Below are 23699 nucleotides of genomic sequence, written 5' to 3'. Positions count from 1 at the left end.
TGCCTCCATTAGCCAGGTCAAAGCATGATTACGCCAGAATAGATTAACGTTCTATTTTCCTCACTTAGGAGCCACTGCGGAGGAGTTAGACCTTGGTTGTAGATACTCTGAATGCACGGACGGGAGAGTAACTACGCTGTGATTTAGAGAGGAGGCACATGGGAAAGTCAAAGGATTAGTCGCATTTTGATGTTTTTCTATTTGGTTTAATCTGTGTCTGTTAAATTGGCAGCCTTGTCCCGCGGCAAGGAATATTAAGGTCACTCAGCTGGTGATTCAAAGGTTAAACGAGCTGTTTCTGCTCTCAAAAGTAGCTTTGAAAGGATAATGAAGGGCCTGAGAGGTGGTGCAGCAGCTTTTAATAAAACACAAATGTCCAGATAATACTCGCCACCTGTCTGTTAATGTTTAAATTGGCTCCACAGTAAGTAAAGACCAAAAAAAGGTTTCAACCTAAAGTACTGACGGCTGCCTGCGGCGTATTCTCATACAGAAGCTGCCCAACATGCCCCCTGTTAAAAACGAACAAATCCCTTAATGGCGATTGTCTCTTTTGACTAAAATGTTGAAGCGCGGATTGATGGGTACTGTCAGGCGTCTACATGCTGTGCGCCAATGGGGATTTCCGGCCTTGAAATTCAGAAGGACTGATACATGTGACATTTTTAAACTCAATTTTCAATTATGGACGAGGCCTCCTCTGCAGCTGCCTACAGTGAGCCCTGATAACTGTCTGACAGCTCCGACGAATGATGAAGGCCTGTCTCCAAATGATTGAAGTGTATTCATCATTTGCTCTACTCCGCAGTGAGACAGGAAACTTCGACTCAATCATACCGGCCCTCATTAACTGGCACAGACACACACGCACACACACACTTATCCCGCTCTCAAAGCACTTAATGCACTCGATAGCAGCCACTGTACTTTCCCAGTAATTTAAAATGAATATAACCTTATAATAAGTACACTTTTGCTTTTACTCTCTAATGAGATTTGAATCTTCAGACGTATATAGTCTCTATTTATACTTGACTACTTTTAACCATGCATTTATGGTTAATGATGTGCTGTACTTTAAACCCTCGCGTGCAAAAATAGACATAATTGATGGTTGAATTACTCAGTATTCTAATAAATCAGACCCTGTGCAATCAAACTGTTTTGTTGTCTAAATGGACTGCACTTATATAGGGCATTTCTAGTCAAAGCAGTTTTACACTACATGTCCCATTCACCATTTCACACACACATTCATACACTGATGGCAGAGGCTGCTACGTAAAGGGCCCAGCTGTCACTCAGTCATCACATTCACCCACATTTGGGGTTCAGTGTCTTGCCCAAGGACACTTCAACATGTAGACTGGGGAGCTGGGGATCAAGCCACCGACCTTCCAATTGAAAGATGAACGACTCTACCACTGAGCCACAGCCGCCCCGAGATTTCTCTTATTTAAAGAGTAGCTGCAAAGGTGCACAGTCTTTAAAACTCCTGTAGATTCATTTTGCACAAACTACACGAACTAAACCATCCAATTTGAAAAGTTTGGAAACCAAATCTGAGGTTTAGACTTAAGCCGCTTTCCCACTGGTCAAAAAACCTGCTAACCCTGCTTTTTTTTGCTAAATGGGAAAGGTTACAATCGGCATTCAGACCCGGGTCAAATGACTCTGCAGTAGACCCGGGTAATTATTGCCTCAGCTACTATCGGCATTGATGCGAACACAATGGGGCGGCTGTGGCTCAGTGGTAGAGTCGGTCGTCTTTCAATTGGTAGGTCGGAATTCGATCCCCAGCTCCCTCAGGCTACATGTCGAGTGTCCTTGGGCAAGACACTGAACCCCAAATTGCTCCCGGTGGCATAGCCAACGGGTATGAATGGGATATCTGATTGACAGTTGGGCACTTTACTTAGCAGCCTCTGCCATCAGTGTGTGAATGGGTGAATGTGACATGTAGTTTGAGTGGTGGCTAAACCCGTCGACATGCTAATCTCCGCCCCCTTTTCAGCGCGATGCTATGCTTTGTCAGTAACTTCTGCGACTCCTCGTCATCTCAGCTACAAATTCTTCCTTTCTCCGTCCGAGCAGCGCTCAAACATGGTTCCAAATTTGTCGAAGCTGAGTTGATAAACAGACTGAATGAGTGATAGATACAATAAAGACCTAACCACCGTAACATCTTCACTGCAGACGGTGACGCAGCAGAAAAGAGACCGATAGGAGTGTACTTCACTGGCAATGGGAAAAGACACAATCAGCATTTCTAAGTGGGTCTAAATTTAGGTGGGAAAGGGGTATTGGAGAGAGAAATTTCTGGCCCTAATAAACAAAGTGTATACTGCACACACACACTTAGTTGTACATCCAGTTACATCATCAATGGAAGTTGGTCTCGGGCCAGTCAACACTACAGAAATATAACAGTAAATATAATGAGTAAGAAAGGAAAAACACACTCGTTACACACAGTCAAACACAACTAAGTTTTCCAACTTTCCATCTCCAAACCCCTCACTCACGTCCCCTCATAATCCCATCACCATCCTGTACAGCATGTGTCCTCATGTAAACTCCTACAGAAGTCCTTCTACTGGCACTCCCAATGAGCCCTCCACAGATCTCTCCGACTCCATGTGCATTCAAACTGTCAAACCAAACCAAAGCACCGGTGCTGCCCCCCAGCCAACACAGCCAGCAAACAGCGAGCTAGGGCCGAGAGCGGGAAAAGTTTCCTAATTATGGAACACAGGACATCATTAGGACTCAGTAATGAGCTTCCAGAAACCAGGTGCAGCTTCACCTGTCAGCCACGCGTCCTCATTACTAATGTGGTCATCATGTTCCCAGGACATCATGGACAGGTTATTAGAGGATGATGGGCAGGTGAGAAACACTAAGTAAGCTGCTGAAGTATAATACTGAAAAATAAATTGGCAATTTGTTGCAAAATACTTTCTCAATCGAACATGAACTATTAAATAATTGCTAGAAAAGGAAACTACAGAAGCTGTATTCTTTATATAGTATATTTGGTATTTTACCACCTTAATGTTTAGTGTGACACATTTCTAAAGGCAAAATGTTTATTTCAAAGCTAATTTTCCATTTGATATCCTATTATTGTTGGACTGTAATTGCCTGGGGTGTTAAGAAATGTGTCACAGCAACTCAGTTTATTACACAGTATGGCTGTTTGTTAAATGGTCTGCTTTGAGCTAATTTTCTCGCTAAATCAGGGATTGATTTATTATTTAACCAACCTTCTTTTATTGATATAGTGCCAAATTGTAACAAAAGTCTACACAGTACTCTTTATGTATTATGTACAGAGACCCAACTTTAAAGCTCCTGTGAGGAACTTTCTGTTTGTGTTGATTTTGGCGCCCCCTGTGGACAAAGCCGTACCTCTTATCACTTTGCTGATTTTGTCCTGTACGTGCTTAAGTGGTGGTTTTTAACAAGAAATCTCATCCTGCTTTCTTTAACAGTCGTGTGTATCACTCACTTTAAATTTCTGCCCTGGAAAATGTAAACAAAGGCAGCGTGCAGTTAATCACTTCATTATTAATCATCAGCAGTTTCAGGCATTACAAATAACTATATAGAATCAGTCTTGTCTCTGATGGTCTGGTTTGCTTTTGTAGGTCATATAGTCATCAGAATTAATTTCAGTCTGTTTCATAACCAGCGGAAAACTCCTCACAGGAGCTTTATGAGCAAGCACTTCACAACAGTGGCAAAGAAAAACTTTCAACAGGCAGAAACCTCGAGCAAAACCCAACTCATTGGTGAACAGATATCTGCTGCGAGGATAGAGGGAAACACTGAAAGACTAAGATTTACCAGATTATCACCAGATGACGACTACTGGAAAATCCAGAATATAAATCACACCACAATATAAGATGCAGTCTGTTTTGGGGGGTATTCCAGAGGGAAAAAGGTTTTCTGTAGCTAATTATTGAAAAAAAGTTATTTCAACACTATTTAAACTCCTTTTCATTTGAAACACATTGAAAACACACAAATTACAGCCTACCATCTGTTTTCTCAATGTCGAGTTTGCGATCCTGCAATGCGGTAGTTGAGCTCAGCCTGTGGTAACGTTGATTGGCTAAATCCCAATCTCCACACTCACGGACTGACAGACTTTGAGACGCGTTCCCAGTAAGTGTGTAAGGGCCTTGCGCTATCCCACCGTCAAATGACAAAGTGTGTGAGGGCTCCAATGCGGACTTTTCAACGGCACAGTCTGCAGGGATGCAGACTTTCCGTGAGTCCGCATATCTGCAGACTTTCCTTTGGTTATCACCCAGAGTGACACCCAGAGTTCATTGGCATTTTGGTGATGTATACAAACGTCCAGCTCCCCACTAAATTTACTGAAGTAGTTTTCAATAAAGTTTGAATAAAAAAAACCTAAATGTAAAAACATGTTCGAATACTGAGGTAGTTTTCAATAAAGTTTTAACAAAAAAAACCTAAATGTAAACAAATATTTGTATACTGATGTAGTTTTCAATAAAGTTTGAACAAAAAGAAAACCCTAAATGCAAACAAAGCAAGCATGGATGTGACGGGAACCTTAAATACGTTTATCTGTAAATGACAACATGTAGTTAATCACTTTTGTGGTTATTTATTTACGTTTTTCGAGATGTTTACGTTTAATATTCACAAAGGATTAACATTAATGCCTTTCTGACTTTTGATAGTTTACTATTGTTGTGAAGGTGGCAGCTGTACTGGCGATCATGGCGGCGCATGTGACGAAGCTTTAGCCAGATTATAGCGCCATCGTCTAAAATACCTTAATACAGAAAATACCACTCTGCAGCGCATCCCACTTTTTAGATGAAAAAAAAAATGTTAAAAGTGTGTCTTATACACCGAATAATACAGTAGTTTACACATCTAAAGCGTTTGTAACGGTCAAAGTGGAAACCTTAAAAATAAGAGATGCTTCTGCTGCCTAATCACCGTGATGTATTAGACATATTGACCTATAACTCATTCCGTTCACTAAACCCATTAATGCACTCATATGCAATACATATTTATGTCCTTACATAAAGCATCAGTGGCATAAATCTGACCTCTGTATCTTTAAGTATTAACGGCTACAGCTCTTACAGCGGTGTCTGTTCTCCGTCATTAATATGCAGATTTATGCAGGAAGGTCTTTAGGAATCTATAGGGAGAGCTCTGAAGTCAGTCTGTGAGTATGAGTTACTGTGCGTCTGCTCGGAGCGGCATAAAATGATAAAGATGGATGTATATGAGGTCACACATGTGGCCCATGTGGACGACGATCACAAATCACTGTCACAATAAAGCTCGCTGAGTGCCCTTAGACGAGGACACTTAAAGTATTCTTGATATGAAATATGACTGTAACCAGGATGGAGTCTCCCTTAGATAGAGGTTTAATAAGGTGTTTAGATCCATCATCAGGGTTCTGTCACATTTGTATTCTTATTTATATTTCAGAAAGAAAAACTATGAAACAAACTCTGTCCAGGCCACATCCAGGTAGAGTAGGAGTGGGAGACAAAGGTCCAGACAGACAATATAGACTGATTTTCCTACTAAAGTTCATACATAGCTCAAGAATAGAGAAGAGAAAGAGATGGAGAACAACTGAAAGAACAGGATATGAAGCTGAATTAAAAATAAGTTCCAGAACGTGAAGGAGATGAGGCTGAATGGTCGTAAAGCAGGAGAGGAAAGAAGGAGTCTTAAGAGTAAGGAAGAGAGAAAGGAAGGCGGCATCCGCAGTCAACCTTTACAGAAATCGATAACTCCAGCTAAGATGGAGACAGCAGGGCAGTGAGGGAAAGAAGGGAAAGGGAACGGAGAGATGGGGAGACGGGAATACCAAAGGGAGAGGAGAGCGAAACCAACTGAGAGAGCTGGAAACAAAGATTGAGTGTGTAAGAGAGGTAGAATAAGATAGAGAAGGTTGCTGGGTCTTTGTGTGCTCATGGAGAAGCCCAGCGGGTTAGTGTCTGGCCCAGCGAGGTCAACCTCTTCACCCGCAGATCGACTGCAAACAAAGAGCAGGGTAGCGGAATAAGAGAAATGTAGCAGACTGGATGAGAGAGGAGTGTCAGAGGTTATTCTTTGTTCTCCTCTGAAAGACGCCGTGTATAGCTCTGAAAATGTATGCACTGTCTAAAGCAGCTCAACCTTTATTCCACAAAGCCGTGGCTCTTAGCATCTTACACTGTAATATATACTAAGAATTTCTCAAGGCTGCTGCAATGATGAAATCCTCCATATATAACACGCTTTACAAGCAACCAACATCACGATTTCTGATGTTAAAGAGGGTCATTGACTCTCTAACACATTGCCAAGGCTAAATCGCCATACCACCTTAAAGTGTTTAAATCAGTATTGACTGTACAGTTAGAAGTCAGCCCTCCTTTTCTTCCACATTGTTGACCATATACTATAAATAATGGATGTAGCCTCCATGACATAACCCATTGATTTGTTGACTGCCTTTTTGAAGCTTGAAGTTCGGCCAAGCGACCATATTTGGACGAGATGATGAAGCTAAAGAGGAGAAAGGATACTGGCTAACCCCAAGTTATCGTCCCTATACAGTGTATAACCATGGCTAATTCATTAGCTGGCAAGTGAGCTAGTTTGGAATTTTGTTACCCAAAAAATTAGACTTTATTTGTGGTAGTAGCTGACCAGAGTTGTGAATTTATTAGACTATTAAAGCTTGCGGACGCTCTGGCTAGCTAGCTAGCTTGTCAACATCTCCAGAGGGAGAACAAGCAACAGGTGAATGACATAAATCAGATAACTTAAAGAGGGGGTATTATGCTGTTTTACATTTTAAGACATATATATATAATGTTACAATGTTGGACTAAACGTGGGTGGAGTTTAAAATCTGTAGGTAAAAGTAAGTTGGCGTAATTCCCAGGCTTCTCAGCTGCTGTGAACGCCAGGTTTCACACAGTTTTTTTCTACACGCTGCACTTTGTGTTGTCACAAAGTGCAGCCTCAGCAGGCTTCAGAGAGCTGGCCAATCAGAAGAAAGCGTTCTTGTAGGGGCGGGGTTTCTTAAAGGGACAGAGCTGACTAAGTCGCTCATACATCCTCTGCCTGAAGCCTGCACAGAGCACCAATGTGAGAAAAATGATGAGCTTTTTTAAACTGTAAATTATGCTAAGCTACTCCACAGGTATCACAGAGTAAAATGTGAAGATTGAAATTAGCATGATACCCACAGTTTAAAGAATCAGTTTTCTCTTCATTATCAAGTTTCGTGACTAAATTTAGGTGAGGTGATGTCAATCAGACAGCTACCAGCAGCCACTTGTCACTCATGCCCCGGATTATGCTGAACTTTAAGCCTTATTATAATTTGAACAGAAGAATTATATAAACATTCAGCACTATAAAGTTGTCATATATAGAACAATTACCTATAGAGACCAAATCTGTTTATTGTACCAGGCTGTAAACATGTTTAATTCTGCTGTAAAGTTGGGCCTAATGGGGACTGGCTCGCTTTTGGAGCCAGCCTCAAGTGGCCGCTAGAGGTACTGCAGTTTGGGGGCTTCTGCAGTGGCTTAATTTTTTCAGCCTGGGGGGTTAACAAAACATCTTTTTCTTCACTTATACAAATTTTACTCAGGATGTGACTTCATAGATGTAGTGTTTGATCGTGCCACTTGAGAGAACAGCAAAAAAAGTAGTTGTTTGTGCTGCAGCACAGCAGGACCATAAAGGGAAAAGGGAATAAAAGGAGTCAGAATTTAGAAAGAAAAAGTCTTAAAGCATAAAAGCCAGAAATCCATCATGACTCTGACAACAAAGTCGAGCAATGATGAACATAGCACCCAGTTGTCAGCAGGATGCACATCCTCTTTATGAGTGAAACAAAGCCAAAACCCTGCCAGAGCTTCTTTGGTAATTGATGGACACTTAAGAGACTTGTTTCTGTTTTACTGAGTCACAGCATCATGAAAGTAATTTAGAGTATTCTTCTGGGAGTTTGCATTCCTTCTGTTTGTTTGTGATGTGTGAGGTGCTTGCAATCATTTTCTCAATCGATGGACTAAACTTGAGACTTGTTTAGTAATCTGTGGCCAAAAAGCTTCAAATTGGGCCTTTTGAGACTATTACAACAATTTAGTGTACACTGGAAAAATATGGCTCCTTAAGATTATTTTTTTGCTTTTATTAATAGAGGGCAGTAGATAATGTAGAGAGAATGGGGATGACACGCGGCAAAAGGCCGAGGGTGAGAGTTGAGTGGGGCCGCCGCATCGAGGATTGTAGCTTTTGTACATGGGCCGCCGATTTAACCGCCGAGCCAAACCAGGTTTTTGTGCTACGGACATAAAATGCCGCTTCATCTTAGTGCTCCACATAATCCTCTTGAGTTCATGTTTACGAGGCAGCAAACACCACAGATGAGTATACAAACATCTTGTGGTGTGCCTTTGATGAACATTTTCAATTATTAACACATCTGTATGCAGTCTGTGTGTTCTGTGCGTATAGGCTAAAAATTCATAGTTTGAAGAAGCAAATGAGGACGTGTCTACTTCAAGTTTATTAATGATCAGAATCACACTTTCCACTACACTAATTTGCCTATTGCTCATATAAAATGGCAGATTCTAATTTTAAGAACCTTAATTATCTAACTGATGAAGTGAAGACAACCAAAGGTGGTGACGATTTACCCTTTAACAACGGTATGAATCTTCACATCTTTGCTGTGAAATTTCACACAGCTGCTACAGTTCTCTCGTCACCGAGACAGTTTCCCCTCTCTCACCTGAAATACTTCCAATCTTCGTCTTTCTACCAGCCGCTCTGTTTCTCTTCTCTTTGCCCTCGGTGGAGTTGTTTATGCCCCGTCCCCCCTCCTCTGTAATTATGAGTGTTGTTCGCTATATCCCCATCCATATGACGAGCCTGACGGATACGCCGGGAGATGGATGGTGCGAGTAAAAAAGCGGAGAGAAAAACGACTTTCCCTTGTCAGAAGCCATTTTCCTGGTGACACATCTGTCCGTCGGCCTTGACCTGGGGGGGACACGGCACTAAATCTGACTTATGGTCATAAACACACAGACATACTCACACTGACTGAGATTACCCTGCGGTAATGATGATTATGGTTGTTTATGGGCTTAAGCCTTCACTTTTGTCAGTTACAACGGCTGCCGGAGGTGTGTGTGTGTGTGTGCAAATATCTCGGCTAAGTTTGTGCTTATCCTTGTGTGCACGCACATGCCAGCTCTAGTGCATACATTAGAGAAAGGAAAGGGGGGGGTAATTGCAGCAGAGTCGGGTTATTGTGTCCTTTATCAAGCAGACAAGCCAATTAGGGGCACAACCATTGATATTAATTTTCCCTCCCTCCCTCCCTCTCTCCCCTTTTCGTGGAGTTTTTCATTTAATGGCCGGATACACTCGCTGATGACCTGTGAAGAGTTGTAGATGGGTGCGGGGGTATGCAGAGTGAAGTTACTAGAGCAGAACAGCGGGTGTGGGGGGTGGGGAGGGGAGCGGGTGCTCACCATCGGAGCTGTCAGGGAGGTGGATCGCGTTATGGGTGCTCTCAGGTAGAAATAGTTGAAATAACTCATTATCCTTCCTCGGCCTTTCTGCTGTGCGTTCTGATGTAGACAACGGAGATGTCTCGTCTGACATTGTGCGCACTGCAGGCTACAGTGAACTCATTTCTGCACTGCTCCTCTTTAACCTCCTGCCTCCACCGCCTGAATGGAGTTTTATAGGATTTGTTTGTGCTTACAGGTGGTTTGAGAAATCCATTTTGTGCTATTACTTTTCTTACACTGCATTTCAGCTAGATTTGGTCCATAAGGAGTTCTAACAAAGCACTAAAGCTGATGGCAGACTTTGTCTATTGTGTACAACTGTAAACAGTGAGTAATATAAGAATTGCCATTGCATACAGTATAGGCCACTAAAGGAACGGGAGGCACATCACCAGTGGTTACTCAGAGAAATCCTTCAGGTCAGCTGGGAAGATCGGCACCCCAACACCAACATCCCCACCATCACTGCCACCATTGCCCAACACCAGCTGAGACAGACCAGACACGTCATCCGTACACCTCCCAAAATATGTCCTCTATTCCCAGCTGTTCCCAGGACAACGCGCCCAAGCAGGCCAAATGAAAAGGTATTAGGACAACATCAACATGAACATCAACGAGTGCCACATAGACCTCATCACCTGGGAAACCACAGCATCCAATTGGGCGTCTTGGAGGAAACTTGCCTGTGAAGGTGCTGCACTATACAGCAACGACCTCCACTGCACTGCAGGAGAAAAACGCAGACTGAGAAAGGAGGGATCATCCACCAAAAAGGCCCAAACTACGCCTAACACCACCACTGCCCACACAGTACTGAAATATGCGGCATCAGAATCGTCCACCTGAAGACCCACAACGATCTGTGATTAACTTCTTTCTATATATTTGTTTAGCCATCAGGCTGTGAGACAATGTAATGGCTTCACCCCTAAGACCACTGTATGAGCCTCAAGAAGCTAGCTTGAACCCTCTTGTTACGGGCGGCTGTGGCCCAGTGGTAGAGTCGGTCGTCTTTCAATCGGAAGGTCGGAGGTTCGATCCCCAGCTCCGTCAGGCTACATGTCGAAGTGTCCTTGGGCAAGACACTGAACCCCAAATTGCTCCCGGTGGCATAGCCAACGGGTATGAATGTGATATCTGATTGACAGTTGGGCACTTTACGTAGCAGCCTCTGCCATCAGTGTGTGAATGGGTGAATGTGATATGTAGTGTAAAAGCAGCTTTGAGTGGTCGCAAAGACTAGAAAAGCGCTATATAAGTACAGTCCATTTACCATTTTACCATGTTAGTTGCCCCAGACACTCCCCTCTGGTAATGACACCGTAGCTTCTTTCATCTTGGTTGTGTGTTGCCCTTTGTTGCTTAATCTCAATTAGCATAGCCCTTTTGGTTAGCCGTTTGTTTCCTGTGACCCAAGATATATATTCTGACTAGAGTTTTGTTATTAATAGATAATTGTTCTGTTCAAGATTGTACAGGGGAGAATTTTAATTATATTAAGGCTTAAATCATAGGAGTCACTAGCCGGGTCACTTGAGTGACAGGTAGATACGGCTGGCTGTCTGCTAGACAGACATATTCACTGAACTTAACTTCACCTGTTTGTGTTGCTGGAACTTTGATTTGGATTATTTTCATGCAAAAATCTGACAAACTCACTCTGACAATGTGGCTCGCTGTGTGATTTATGGAACTTCCTGGCCGTGCAAGAAGTCTGAGAATGCTAGTATTATTGTATTGATATATTTTTAGCACTAAGTAGCAGGTACACTGTGCTCGACATACCTGGCTTGTTAGCCTGTTCAGTGTTGATGGTAAATGGACTGTACTTATATAGCGCTTTTCTAGTCTTTGCGACCACTCAAAGCTGCTTTTTACACTACATATCACATTCACCTATTCACACACACATTCATACACTGATGGCAGAGATATCACATTCAGTGTCTTGCCCAAGGACACTTCGACAGGTAGCCTGAGGGAGCTCTGACCTTCCGATTGAAAGACGCCCGACTCTACCACTGAGCCACAGCCGCCCCAAGATCAAACCTTATTTTAATCATCAGCCAGTAAAAAGAAGTCAGGAGTTGTTTGCTTTTCCCCGGAGAGATTACAGCGGACTGTAGTGATGAGAAGATCGGTTATTATAAGTTTACCGCTACGTATCGTTTACTCGCCACTATCTCACGTATGGTACTTCTTTTCTCTGATAAATAAACACTTGCAGTCAGTCACCACCACAAACAGAATCTCCTCAGTGGGAAAGACAAAGTTAAACTAGCTCATTCACGAGCTAAAGCATAATAGACACAGACTGTTTAGCTTTGATAACCCCTCGCTCCTCTCCAGCACCACCCTCTCATCCAAATATGGTCTCCAGTAAACCACTATGGCGGCAGCCATAATCCAGCTACATTTATGGAGTTGAGAAACCAATGGGTGACGTCACGGTGGCTTCGTCCATTATTTATACAGTCTATGGATCTTCCCTGCCATCCCACTCACGTAGGTGAGGGCAGCAGATGAGCAGCGGAGGAGTAGCCCTGCCTACTCCCGGAACAAAGTATCCAGAGCCATGTAGACAGAGAGTCGCGTCATTGGAGGTCTAATGTTCCATGATCCGCCATTGCAATGTTGCAACTCTCTCTCTCTATGGCTCTGAAAGTCAGTCAGTCAATCAGTCACATACAGACCCATGTGTAGAGCTGACCCCAGTTGTCAGACAAAAATGGCTATGTTGCGTTTATCCTTGAAGCCTGACAGGCTGAATTCATTTCCTTACTCTTAAAACAATTTGAAGAGCATTTTTTGGAAGAATTTAAATTGTATATCACTTAAATCCATGTTTGCAGGCTAGTTTTCTTGAGGATCTGATATTAATAAAACCAGGACCCACTCTTTAGCACTACTAGTGGTCAAAAGTCCAAACTGGCTCTTTAAGTTTTCTTCGAGTATTAAGAACCTCATTTCACACACATTTATTCGTCCAAGGGTAAAGAATTACAAGGACTTATAGATCACAGGCGTTTGATATTTTGGTATGCACTGTAGCCCTTTGCAGATCAAACCATGAGGGAGAGACAGGGAGGGTGGGATGTGTTTCAAACACAACTTCTGATCAGGATCAGGGCAAGGGGAGTTTGCAATTAGCATGGATTAAAGGGCAGATTATAGCGCCGCTAATGAGAACATAAAGAGATTAGATGCCAGGAAAGAGTCGTGGAGACATGGGCGAGATAGACAGATATGAAGCATGGAAGGAGAGAGAGAGAGGGAGAGAAGGGCCGCTGGGACCGACTGATATGAGATTGAAGGGGAAAAGTGTGCGAGGCAGATATGAGAGAGGGAACCCGGCAGAGCAAGAGATCCAGGAGTGCAGAAAAGGAGGTAGAGAGACATAATGGGGAGAGAGATAAAGAGAAAGAGGCCTCTGAGACCGAGAGATATGAGAGAGCAAGGAAAAGGTGGGGAGTAGAGAGAGGCCTAAATATGTGGGAGCCATAGAGACGGAGAAAAAGGTGGTGGGGGCTGAAGGGAAGGAGGAAGTAAATTGATGGATAGGTGGTCCGGGAGAGGGGAAAGATTGAGACAATAGAAAGAGACAGGGGAGCAAGGCAAAGACTCGGAGACAGATTAAAAAGAGCAAAGAGGAGAGGACGCAGACTCGCATGCACTCGTAGAGACAAACAAAAGGACAAAGACAAAGAAGGAGGCATACAAATTCTCTTTTACTCACACAAACACACACACACACATACACACACACACAGAAACACACACAGTGCATTATCTGTAGCTCTCTGCAGAGATCCCAGGCCATGGCTAATGTGCCTCCCCACAGCCTCCCCGCAGAAACAGAGATGCTAAGAGGATAGGAGGCCAACAAAGAGCATTGCAGAGGGGAGACACCAGGCTCTCTGCACAACCAACACAAACACAAACACAAACAAATGATGACAACAAAAGAACAGAAACCGTCGGTGCTCCGACAAAGACAAATTGATCCGCGAGTTTGTGTAAAAACTCTCCGAGATTGAAAATGAATATGCGCTTGTGCGTAGGTTTGTCTTTGTCCGGAGCCCTTGAGAGTGAAGGCATGAGAATGGGTGTGCGAGTTCTTGTTGCGTCTCCTGATGGGTGTTTTTCAGGGAAGACGAGTGGTTGGCAGCATGCAGAAGACTGATTTTTTGCCCTTTCTTTTCTTTCTAAATAATACAGTAGCTGGCCTTGTTAGAGGAGAGAGAGGAAGAGTATTGATCCACTTCCACACTCCTCCGAGAGCAGTGCAGATTAACTGTTTATATTCGCATCTGTGCATGTGTGCGTTTGCTCTTACTGTATATTCCCCCCTCTGACCAGCACCTGTCACTCAGCTGTGTCAGAAAGGGACTTCTGAGAGGCAATAATAATCACTCTTTAAGGTGGAACGACTCCCAGAAAGGTGGATGTCTGAGACAGGTTTATGAGAAAGTCAAATCTAGCTTATGAATGCCTTTCTGGCATTTCAGCTCCAACTGACCGCCTTTCATAAAAGCCATCAGCTCCCAGTCTGGGTGATATGAGCGACTGAGCATGTCCGGTGCCATTTTGGATCCACTGACCTTTCAGTTGACGGTCTGACTGGCAGAGTGTGATCCCTTGATATGGGCCGAGTGTGACCCGTGTGCTTGTGTTGGGCTTGGTAGGAATACTTTATGTACATAAGTACCGTCTTTGTGCCGCCCAACCAACACCAGGATAACAATCTGTTACCATCCTTTCCTCCCCCAAGAACAGGTTGCTTCCTACCCCACCACATGGCCCTGAAATTTCCACCTCTAACGGATAGTTGGGATATTTTGAAGTAGGGTTGTATGAGGTAACTATCAAGAGTGGGTTTATTTCCAACAGGGGATGGCAGCCAGCACAGCCCCTGTTTGGAGAGGCTGACTGGCAGACACTGACAGATACTAAAACTATACCCATGTGGATGTCTTTGCCGGGACGTTTTTAAGAGGCAGAATTAATATTTTGCAGACCATGTTCAGAGCTTAGCTTCTGTATTGGTACTCCACTGGCTTATCCAAACATGGGCCGAGCTGTCCGCCAGCTACTGTATATAATAAACTCACTTTACACACAAGAACCTTCCAAAAATTTCTAAGTATCCCTTTAACCTGCCCAACAAAGCATCCATCAACATTTTTTGACCTAAAGTCAGAGGAAGTGTTTTAAACTTTCAGTGCAATAAAGACGTTCTTCCCCTACATCAGCCATACATCATAATTAGGTACCATAGCAACCAGCGAATGATTGCCTAATGATTCAAAATATGCATATCTTTTATATATAATTACATTTTCACCAACTGGCTCAAGACCCTGATGCGTTTGCATCTGTCAAAAGTTCTCAAGTCAAGACGTCTGTGAAGGTTCTTCTAAGCTTAATCCAAAAGGCAACTGGACTTGGTTGAAGTTCTTGAACACATTTCACTTCTCATCTGAAAGGCTTCTTCAGTTCTAGCTAGACGGAGGCTTATATTTCTAGCTCTGTCCACCAGTCAGTTTAGAACCGAAGAAGCCTTTCGGATGAGAGGTTAAAGGTCTTCAAGAACTTCAACCAAGTCCAGTTGCCTTTTGGATTAAGCCTCGAAGTTCTTACAAGTTCAGCATGCAACATACATTATTCTAAAGGCTTAGTCAGGATAAAGGATCGAGGCTCAATGGGGGTGTTGGGGCGGCCTCTCTGTGTACAGCATAGACCAAAGGATCAAACTATATGCAGACGATATGATACTAAATTCACATAGTAGCTACATTAAGGTTTGACTTGTGTGCACCAGTTTCTTATACTAAGCCCAGGCCGCACATGCTTATCGACACTGATCTCGCTCTTTATGTCCTTTTTTGCTGTCGTTTTTTTTATCAACACAATCTCTCTACTGCTCTGTGTATTTGTCTTTCCCTCTACGATTCTATCTGTCTTTGCTTTGGGACTTCAAGTGTCTGTGCCAAACACAGCAGACAAGATGAAGATGTAAACATTAACCTAAGACGGGAGATAAAAAGAGGAGTTTGTCTGTTGGTGTTGGAGAGCCTGAATTTGTGTGTGTTGTTGAACTAACAGATACAGCAAGTAGCGTTGTGTGGCCACTCCTTAGGACAGAAAAGGAATACAACCACAAGCCTCATCAATTCAACATGCCTGTATTCTGCTCCCCTGTGGCCATTAAGCATGTTTGTTGTGGGTTTTGGCTGTGACTAGACAAAGGGGTAAGGACAGATGAAAGGATGATACAGGCAAGAGTGTAGAGTGTCACTTAATGTGTTTTTTGCATCTTTTGTGTAACAGATGATTGTTTTTTACAACTTGGGTGTCATTTATGTAGTTTTGGCTTTTGTTTCTATCGGTTATAACATTCTTTTTTATCACCGTATTTATTGTGCCTGTGTCCACTAATGACATTTTTTGTTTTGGCAGCGGCCACAAACTCAATATCAGAGCACTTCTCACCTGCGCTTACAGTTGCTAGGTTACGAATGTTGTCTGACGGCACTTACGCTTCCCTTGGTGGTGATTGTCAAGTCTGTTTTAAATTGCTCTGTATGCTTAATATTAAAGTCGTAATCTTGAAGATCTCAGTTCCATCTCTTTGGCGGCAACTATGGCGATAAACGATAATTGCGGGAGCACACACAGATATCCAGACAGTGTCGCATGTGTGACGTCCACGGTTGGCTCCGGTTTAACTCTTGATTTTCCTCGCTGACGGTTGCTTTCCTTTTAAGACTGATTGCCTTATCTGAGCGTCCAATTTTTTTCTTTTTCTTTGGATTTCCACTTATTGTTGAAGTTGTATCTGTAGTCATCCATCTTTTCTTTGTTTGTTCAGCCATAGTAGATTACTGTTTACTCGCAACACTTGCAGAGAGCGGAAATGCAGCCGCTTTTCACACAAATAGTGTGTTTGTTGCGTTAGCTCTGCCCAGCTCCGTCACTAACTGGGCGCCACTTGTGATTTTTTTCTGCGAAAGTCGCCACAGGCACCCAGTCTGTAATACTGCAAATGCAAAGGCTTTAATCAGTGGGCCATAGGCTCAATCACCATTGTGTTACTTCATTCAGCGATAGATAGTGACCTTACAGACATTTATGAACATGAAATTTATAGATTATATCTTTACCATTAAAACAATGGAAAGGAGTCATGTCCGGGCAATAAACTCACCTGGAAATTGTACCCTTGAAAAAACAAAAGGATTAACTTCTCCTCCGCCATTGTTGTTGACAAAGTTAATATTGGTAGTCCCAGCCAAAACTATTTTCAACTGAGAGCGCCGTGAGCGCAGCGACAGAAAACAGCCGACACCGAGGTTGTTTTAGCACTTAGGACGCTGAGCACTGAAAACGTTGAACTGCATTGATTTGTACAGCGCAAAGAAACGCTGTTAGTGGACACAGGCCCTAATGGGGAATAGGAATACTGCAACTATAAAGTCCAACAGGTCAAAAAACACGAGGAATAAGAACATCAGAGAGTCAACCGGATTATTTAAACTACTTAATTTAAAGGTCAAATTATAAAGATATTATCTTTTGGTCTGCATAACTATGGCTGATATGATAGGTCAAAGGTGATTGAGGGACTTTTTCAATGCACAATGCACAATTCATCAGTTCCCCTTTCCCTTTTGTTTTCTCTTGCAACTAATATTGGCTTACCTTTTGAAAATCTGTTCCCAATTTGGCTTCTTCTCATCTATGTCGCTGTGTTACCAGAAACTAACCGTATGTTTTATTACTCATAACAATAATTGTTAAAAATACGTAAATGAGGCAAAAGTTGTTAATGTGGTAAACCATATTGCCACTCATTTATTCCACAAAGCTACGATTCCCGAGACAAAGCTTGTATCTGTCTCTCTTACAAAAATCTGTTTGTTTTTCACCAGTTAATCCCTCTCTCTTTATCATTTTTTAATTGTTTCTCCTCACCAAGAGTACGCCAGCATTTAATCTAATTCAAACCAGATGTACTCCTTCTGTCTTTTCTCTGTCTGAATATAGGTTACATCTAATTACACATACATCCACCACATGTAAGGTTAATCATACTCTAGTGGGGCTTCACTGTGTCCCTTCTTTGTACACCACAGAGTTGAGTACACACTCTGCCCTTTCAGCACACAAACATGCTGCACAGCCTCGTCTTGGCGCTGCCCTGTCTCTGCAGCTCTCCATATGAACTCCTGCCAACGTGAGTCTATCTCTCCTCCCGTATATCTCGGTCCGTCCACGCTGTCGGCCTCTCATCTCCCCCCCACCCTCACGCTCTTCCTCTCTCTCTCCACTCCTCAGTTGTTTGTTCTGGCGGAGCTTAAACAGAATCACACAGGAGACTTAAACTGGCATGACTCAAAGCTCCCATTCCACCTGATGCCCCGCTGTTATTCCTATACCGCTTCTCCTCTCCTCTCCTCTGTCCTCTTCTATTACTCATCCTGAAAACAAGTTATAGAAAAGGATCAGGTTGTAATTCTATATGAGAATAGCTTCATACTGTTTGCTCTCTGTGTGTTTTAAATACTTAAACAGTGAAAACTCAAATCAGGTGTGTTATGACATGACAGAAAGAGTGATAGAGGGAATTAAAAATAGGGCTTTACGTGAACAGAAACTAAGAGGGGAAAAAGGCAGTAATGCAAAATTAAGGATGCCAAACCGGCGAAAAAACCTTGAAAAAGAAGAAGAGGCGAGTTAAATCAAGTGCAAACGTGCAACAAGGCATTTCAAAGTCACTGTTTAGTGTTTAAGTCAAGTCCGGGGGCATTTCACATACGAGCAAGTAGCAACCACGCGAGTAGAATACCACTCGTCATTGATAATGGATGGAGGCAGAAACAGCAACGACAGCACCAGCTACTCTGGTGAAAGATGACCGTAGTGACCAGGGCGAGAGTAGTGACCATGCTTTAAGTTTTGTAGACCTTGTTTTTCTGTGTGACTCCATTATTAAGGTGGTTTACACTTTAATTCTCAATATTCTGACCATGCACGGGGAGAACATGCAAACTCCAAACAGAAAGGCCCGCTTCGTCTGAACCGGTAACTTTTAGTTACTTTCTATTTCATTTAGCAACATCTTTGCAACAGAATTATGACCCCTCGATCCCTCAGGATCCGTCTGCGCCGTGTTTCTGGCCCACAGGAAGCGTGTCTGGTCTGCAGCGGAGCGTTGGCCCAAGCAGCTGGATTCACGAGATCACAAGATCGCGGAAGAACTACATTACCGCGCGAGAATTGAGAAATCACACAATAACATCAATGTTAGCAGAGCAACACACAGACTACAGTTCAGTTTGCACATCCGAGGTTGATTATCTGCTCATTTGGAAATCATTCCGTGATTTTTGTGCTTCTACCATTGAGGAGTACACTACTTAATTAAGTGTTTTTTTTTAGATTTCAGTGTGTTGATCTTAAAATAAACAGGAAAAATTGGGAGTCTGTACCGGTTTGAACATGGTGTTTTATTTTGAAATGACCGGATGCTGTATGCTGCTTTCGTGTGTGACTTCCTGTTTGGAACGATCTGCTCTGTTGAGCTTGACGCGTGTTTGAAGCGGCCTCTGTCAAAAATAGACCCGACGCGTATCTTTAGGGGAGCAGAGCGGAGACACGCTTCTGGGACCGCGGCGCGTCTCTGTGGAATCACGAACATTGACTTGAATGGGCGCGATCGGCTCCGGAGGTCTCGGCGCACACGGAACGTGCCGTAGACGGATCCTGTGGAATTGAAGGGTGACTGTACATTATGAGATGTTTGATACGAGTTTTTCACCCGTTATCGGGCTTTACTTTGCTCATGGAGCAATCATTCCTCCTGGTGATAAACTGTAACATACAATGTTTCTATCATATAAATACAAGACCTAAAGGCAACTGAACTGCTAATAACACTAAGAAGAAGTGGGCGAACATCAGCTTCAAGGACGACGACATGACACTCACTAATTGGTCTGAGGGGCGAGATGGACGGCCTTTCGGGAAGCCGGGGGGCTTAGCTTGGCTGGCTGTTGTTCGAGGCCTCACTGACTGATCTGTGCGGGTCTTAAACTTGACTCTTACTTGTATAAAAGTTACAACACACACACACACAAACACACATGCACATATGTTTCCACACAAAGGGAGAGGCTGGTGAAGTCTCTCGAGGAGGAAGTGTTGATGCTATTGACAATGGCTTGTCTGAACAGTAGCCTGGAGAGGGATGAGGATAATTCTCTTTATGAGGACAATAAACCCAGAGGTCACAGAGGTCAAACACACACACACACACACACACACACTGAGAATATATTTACTACACACAGGCACTTCTGTAGCTTCCTCCTGGAGTTTAAAAGAAGAACAGAAGTGTAATAATACAGTATATCACACCTCTCAATGCAATTGTGTTGCATCAAAAGTCTTCTTCAATCCCCCGCTGTGAGGAAATACTGCTCAGGAGATTTCATTGTCTGATGGAATTTGACAAAGCGATATTGACAATGCAGCTTATTTTCCCGAAATAAAGAAGAAAACGTAATATTGTTTCGTCCTCTCGTGCTGTTATTGTGATGTATTTCCAGGCAGCAAAATATTTCCACCCATCTCTCTGCCTTGTTACCGTCTCAAGCCAGAATACATTATCCAAGGCAGAGCAAACAATATTACATTTCTTATTGAAAAGCAGCGATCCTTCACCTCTCATCCTGTCATTAAAGCACACACTCACAGTGTTTTAACGCCTCCGTCGTGCACATCTGTCATGCATCAACAGATGTGTTCACACAAACACTTACATACACACATAATACCGCCTGATAGATAAATGTAAATGAGTTCTGAATGTGTCTTTTAGTGGATCTCCTAAAACACAGGTGTGATCTGTGACTGAGTGTGCCTGCCAGTCTCAAAGGCATTTACCATCCAGCTGTGTAAAACATGTTGAGCAAATGAATTTCATTCACCATGCAGCTGCTTGCTGTCAATATAAATCACAGTAATGCGACAAAAGCAGGGAACAGTTAATGATTTAACAATTAATCATGTGTAATGGGAGTGAGTTTGGACAGTTTAGTAACACAACTTAATTACCTTCATGAAAGTTGGTGTTTTCTTTGAGCTGTACTTTTTCATCGCCATGTTAACCTTTTCTGCACGTGTGTAGGAGGATACGTTCCAAATAACAGATCAGTGTGTATAAAAGCAGATCCTGCTGACCAACAGATTCTCTTGGAAAATAATTATAATGTAAGATCCCTTGAACTCAGTGTGTAAATCATCAGGGTCAAATAGAAGGGCAAGAGAAAAGTAACTGCTTTTGCCGTCAGAATTCTTCATGGCATAGATTCAGCAAGGTGCTGGAAACATTGCTCAGAGATTTTGGTCCATATTGACACGATAGCATCGCGCAGTTGCTGCAGATTTGTCGGCTGCACATCCATGATGCAGATCTCCCGTTCCACCATGTCCCAGAGGTGCTCTATTGGATTTAGATCTGGTGACTGTGGAGGCCGTTTGAGTACAGTGAACTCACTGTCATGTTCAAGAAAGCAGTTTGAGATGAGCTTTGTGACATGGTGTGTTATGCTGCTGGAAGTAGCCATTATAAGATGGGTACATTGTGGTCATAAAGGGATGGACATGGTCAGCAACAACACTCGAGTAGGCTGTGGCAATTTAACGATACTCAGTTGGTACTAAGGGGCTCAAAGTGTGCCAAGAAAATATCCCCCACGCGTACCTAATAAAGTGGCCGATGTGAGCAATGCATTAAATTAATATAAAACACACATATAAAAGATCAGCTGTAAGTGGTATTTGCAGTGTCCTATCTGCATTTTGTAGCTGAAGCTTTGTAAAATATGCCTCTATCCTGCCAGTTACCTTGTCCATGTTTGCCATTGTTATATGCTGCAAACATCACTCCTTATATGTAAAAGCACTTATGGATACATTGTGAAAATCTGTGTTGACTTACCTACTTGATAACAGCCAAAGATCCACATAACAAACAGAGCACACACTCGCAAACAAACACAGACAACCTCCACAAAAACAGAAACTACGGCCAGGGCCGTAACAACCACCTAGTGATGGCTTAGCGTCAATGCGGCAGCTATGCTAAAGATGCTACTGAACTTGCATCAAAATAAAGGCCTGAGGTCTATTTCCTTAATGAAACTCAACTTCTTCTGTTTGTTTGTGTCTGTTTGTTCTCCAGATGGGACCCCCTATACGTGGTGGGTGGGCCGTGGCAGCGAGAAGCACTTCTACTGGGGGGGCTCAGGGCCCGGCATCCAGAAATGTGCCTGCGGCATCGACAGGAACTGCACCGACCAAAAGTACGACTGCAACTGTGATGCCGACCACAAACAATGGTAAGTCAGCCGGTCTCATCAGAGCTCATCAGGAGCACAAACAAATCATCACGTATTGATTAAGTTCCCAGTTTGACTTTAATTTAAAGTCTGCAGACACAACAGGCAGGGAAAAGTTTAGAGTCACACCAAGTCCAGCCTTTGTAGGGGAGCAGACAGGAACATTCATATAGCCGAGACTGCACATCTGTTTGTTTATATCAATCTGCTGTGCATTCTGTTAAAGCTCCTCTGATCGTCCAGCTGTATCCTCTGACAGATAGCTCTATCACTAATGCTGCAGTAGCTACATCTGCTTATCTTTACTGTTTTAAAAAGTATTTTATGCCCTGATTTGATCTGAAACCCGAGTGAACACAAACTGTTTTTTCCTTACAAAAACATTCTTTTGAAATTGAAATTCAATTCGCCCGTTTTTTTCTAAAAGCAAATTTGCGACCCTTCTGTAACACGGCACAGCAGGTCTGTCAAGCTTGGATTTTTTTAGCACAGGCCGAAGCAGCGTGATGCATGGGGACATAGAAATAAAGAATAATTTGACTCTGTATACAAACAGTTTGCATGGTGTTATCATTTTTTTTTTTTTGCCTTTCATGGCCTCGAAAATCAAATACAAACACATGGGTAACAGTGTGCTCATTTGTTCCAATGTATATCTGGATAACTAGGTTAATAGAGCAAACAAGTGTTACATCTGCAGCCAAGAGTTATTAAATCATAAGCAAACTAAAGCCAATTTTTAGTCGGGAATTACAGTTAACTCTATCTCTTCTACTGTGTGAGCCCGTCCTGTTTGCTACTATATGAGATTAGATACAGTATATGAATAAAGGCTAATGTAAGCGGCTTTTGCTGTTGTTTATTGGATTTTACACTTTGCAACTCCAGCCAAATTTGTTAACCGAGACAATTGGTTATTTGGTTAGTCTTAATCCTCAAAGACTTTCCCCGTAAAATATTTTTAGAGACAAAAAACACATAAATCATCCTTCTTTCAGGTTAGTACGCTTTTTTCTACAGCATGCTGACAGTTTGACAGTGCCGTGTTCAAATAAAATAAGAGTTTTTGTCATTTTTTCCTTGTATTGCACTCAACTAACTCAAACTAAACATGTAGAAAAGACTTTTTGCCTGGGAACGGCTTTAGCCGGGGTCTAGCCCCCAAGTGCATGATTAGCAGGTCAGAGAGTTTTCAACTAGCTCAATGAGTTATAGTTGATTAACTCCACCGAAAGTTTATGTTACTTTCAGTATTAGAATGAAACGCTTAGATAGGCTTAAAGGAGAAGTTCTGTATTTTAAACCTGGGCCCAATTATTACAAATTTGAGTGTCGAAATGACTCAAACTTTTGAAATCTGTCCAGTAGATGTCCTCCGCCGTAGCCACGATATGGCAGCAATGGCTGCAGCATAATCCTCTGGGGCAATTGCGCCCAATCAAAGTGCATCCGCTAAAAGTGCTTGTTTTTTACTCCAGGCGTCTGATAACATTACGGAAATGATCCCTACAAAGATTGTCCTTTTTTTAAAGAGTAAGATCCTTTTTGTGTAACCAGAAACAGAAGTCTAACATTTAAAGTAGGGATCGTTTCTGCTCGCTGTGTTGGAATGGGAAAGTGTCGTTTTTACCCTGCTTGTCAAAAGAACCCAAAATACGAGTGGGTTAAGCCTGCTCCGGGAAAT

The 23699-nt window shown here is 42.7% G+C and overlaps 1 protein-coding gene across 1 annotated transcript in view; it reads left to right on the top strand.

The window, feature by feature from the left end:
• Window positions 1–23699, top strand: part of cntnap2a (contactin associated protein 2a) — a 397107-nt gene that overhangs the window by 308214 nt on the left and 65194 nt on the right. Inside the window, exon 16 of the mRNA XM_069666987.1 lies at window positions 21859–22015. Within this exon, the coding sequence (XP_069523088.1) occupies window positions 21859–22015 (157 nt within the window). The remainder of the gene's footprint in view (window positions 1–21858; window positions 22016–23699) is intronic.

Source organism: Semicossyphus pulcher, unplaced genomic scaffold (assembly GCF_022749685.1).
Source record: "Semicossyphus pulcher isolate SPU_LCO1_2020_fin unplaced genomic scaffold, fSemPul1.0.p SCAF_18, whole genome shotgun sequence".
Lineage (NCBI taxonomy): Eukaryota > Metazoa > Chordata > Actinopteri > Labriformes > Labridae > Semicossyphus > Semicossyphus pulcher.
Note: the sequence above shows the minus strand (reverse complement) of the source record. Positions and strands in the feature narration are given on the sequence as shown.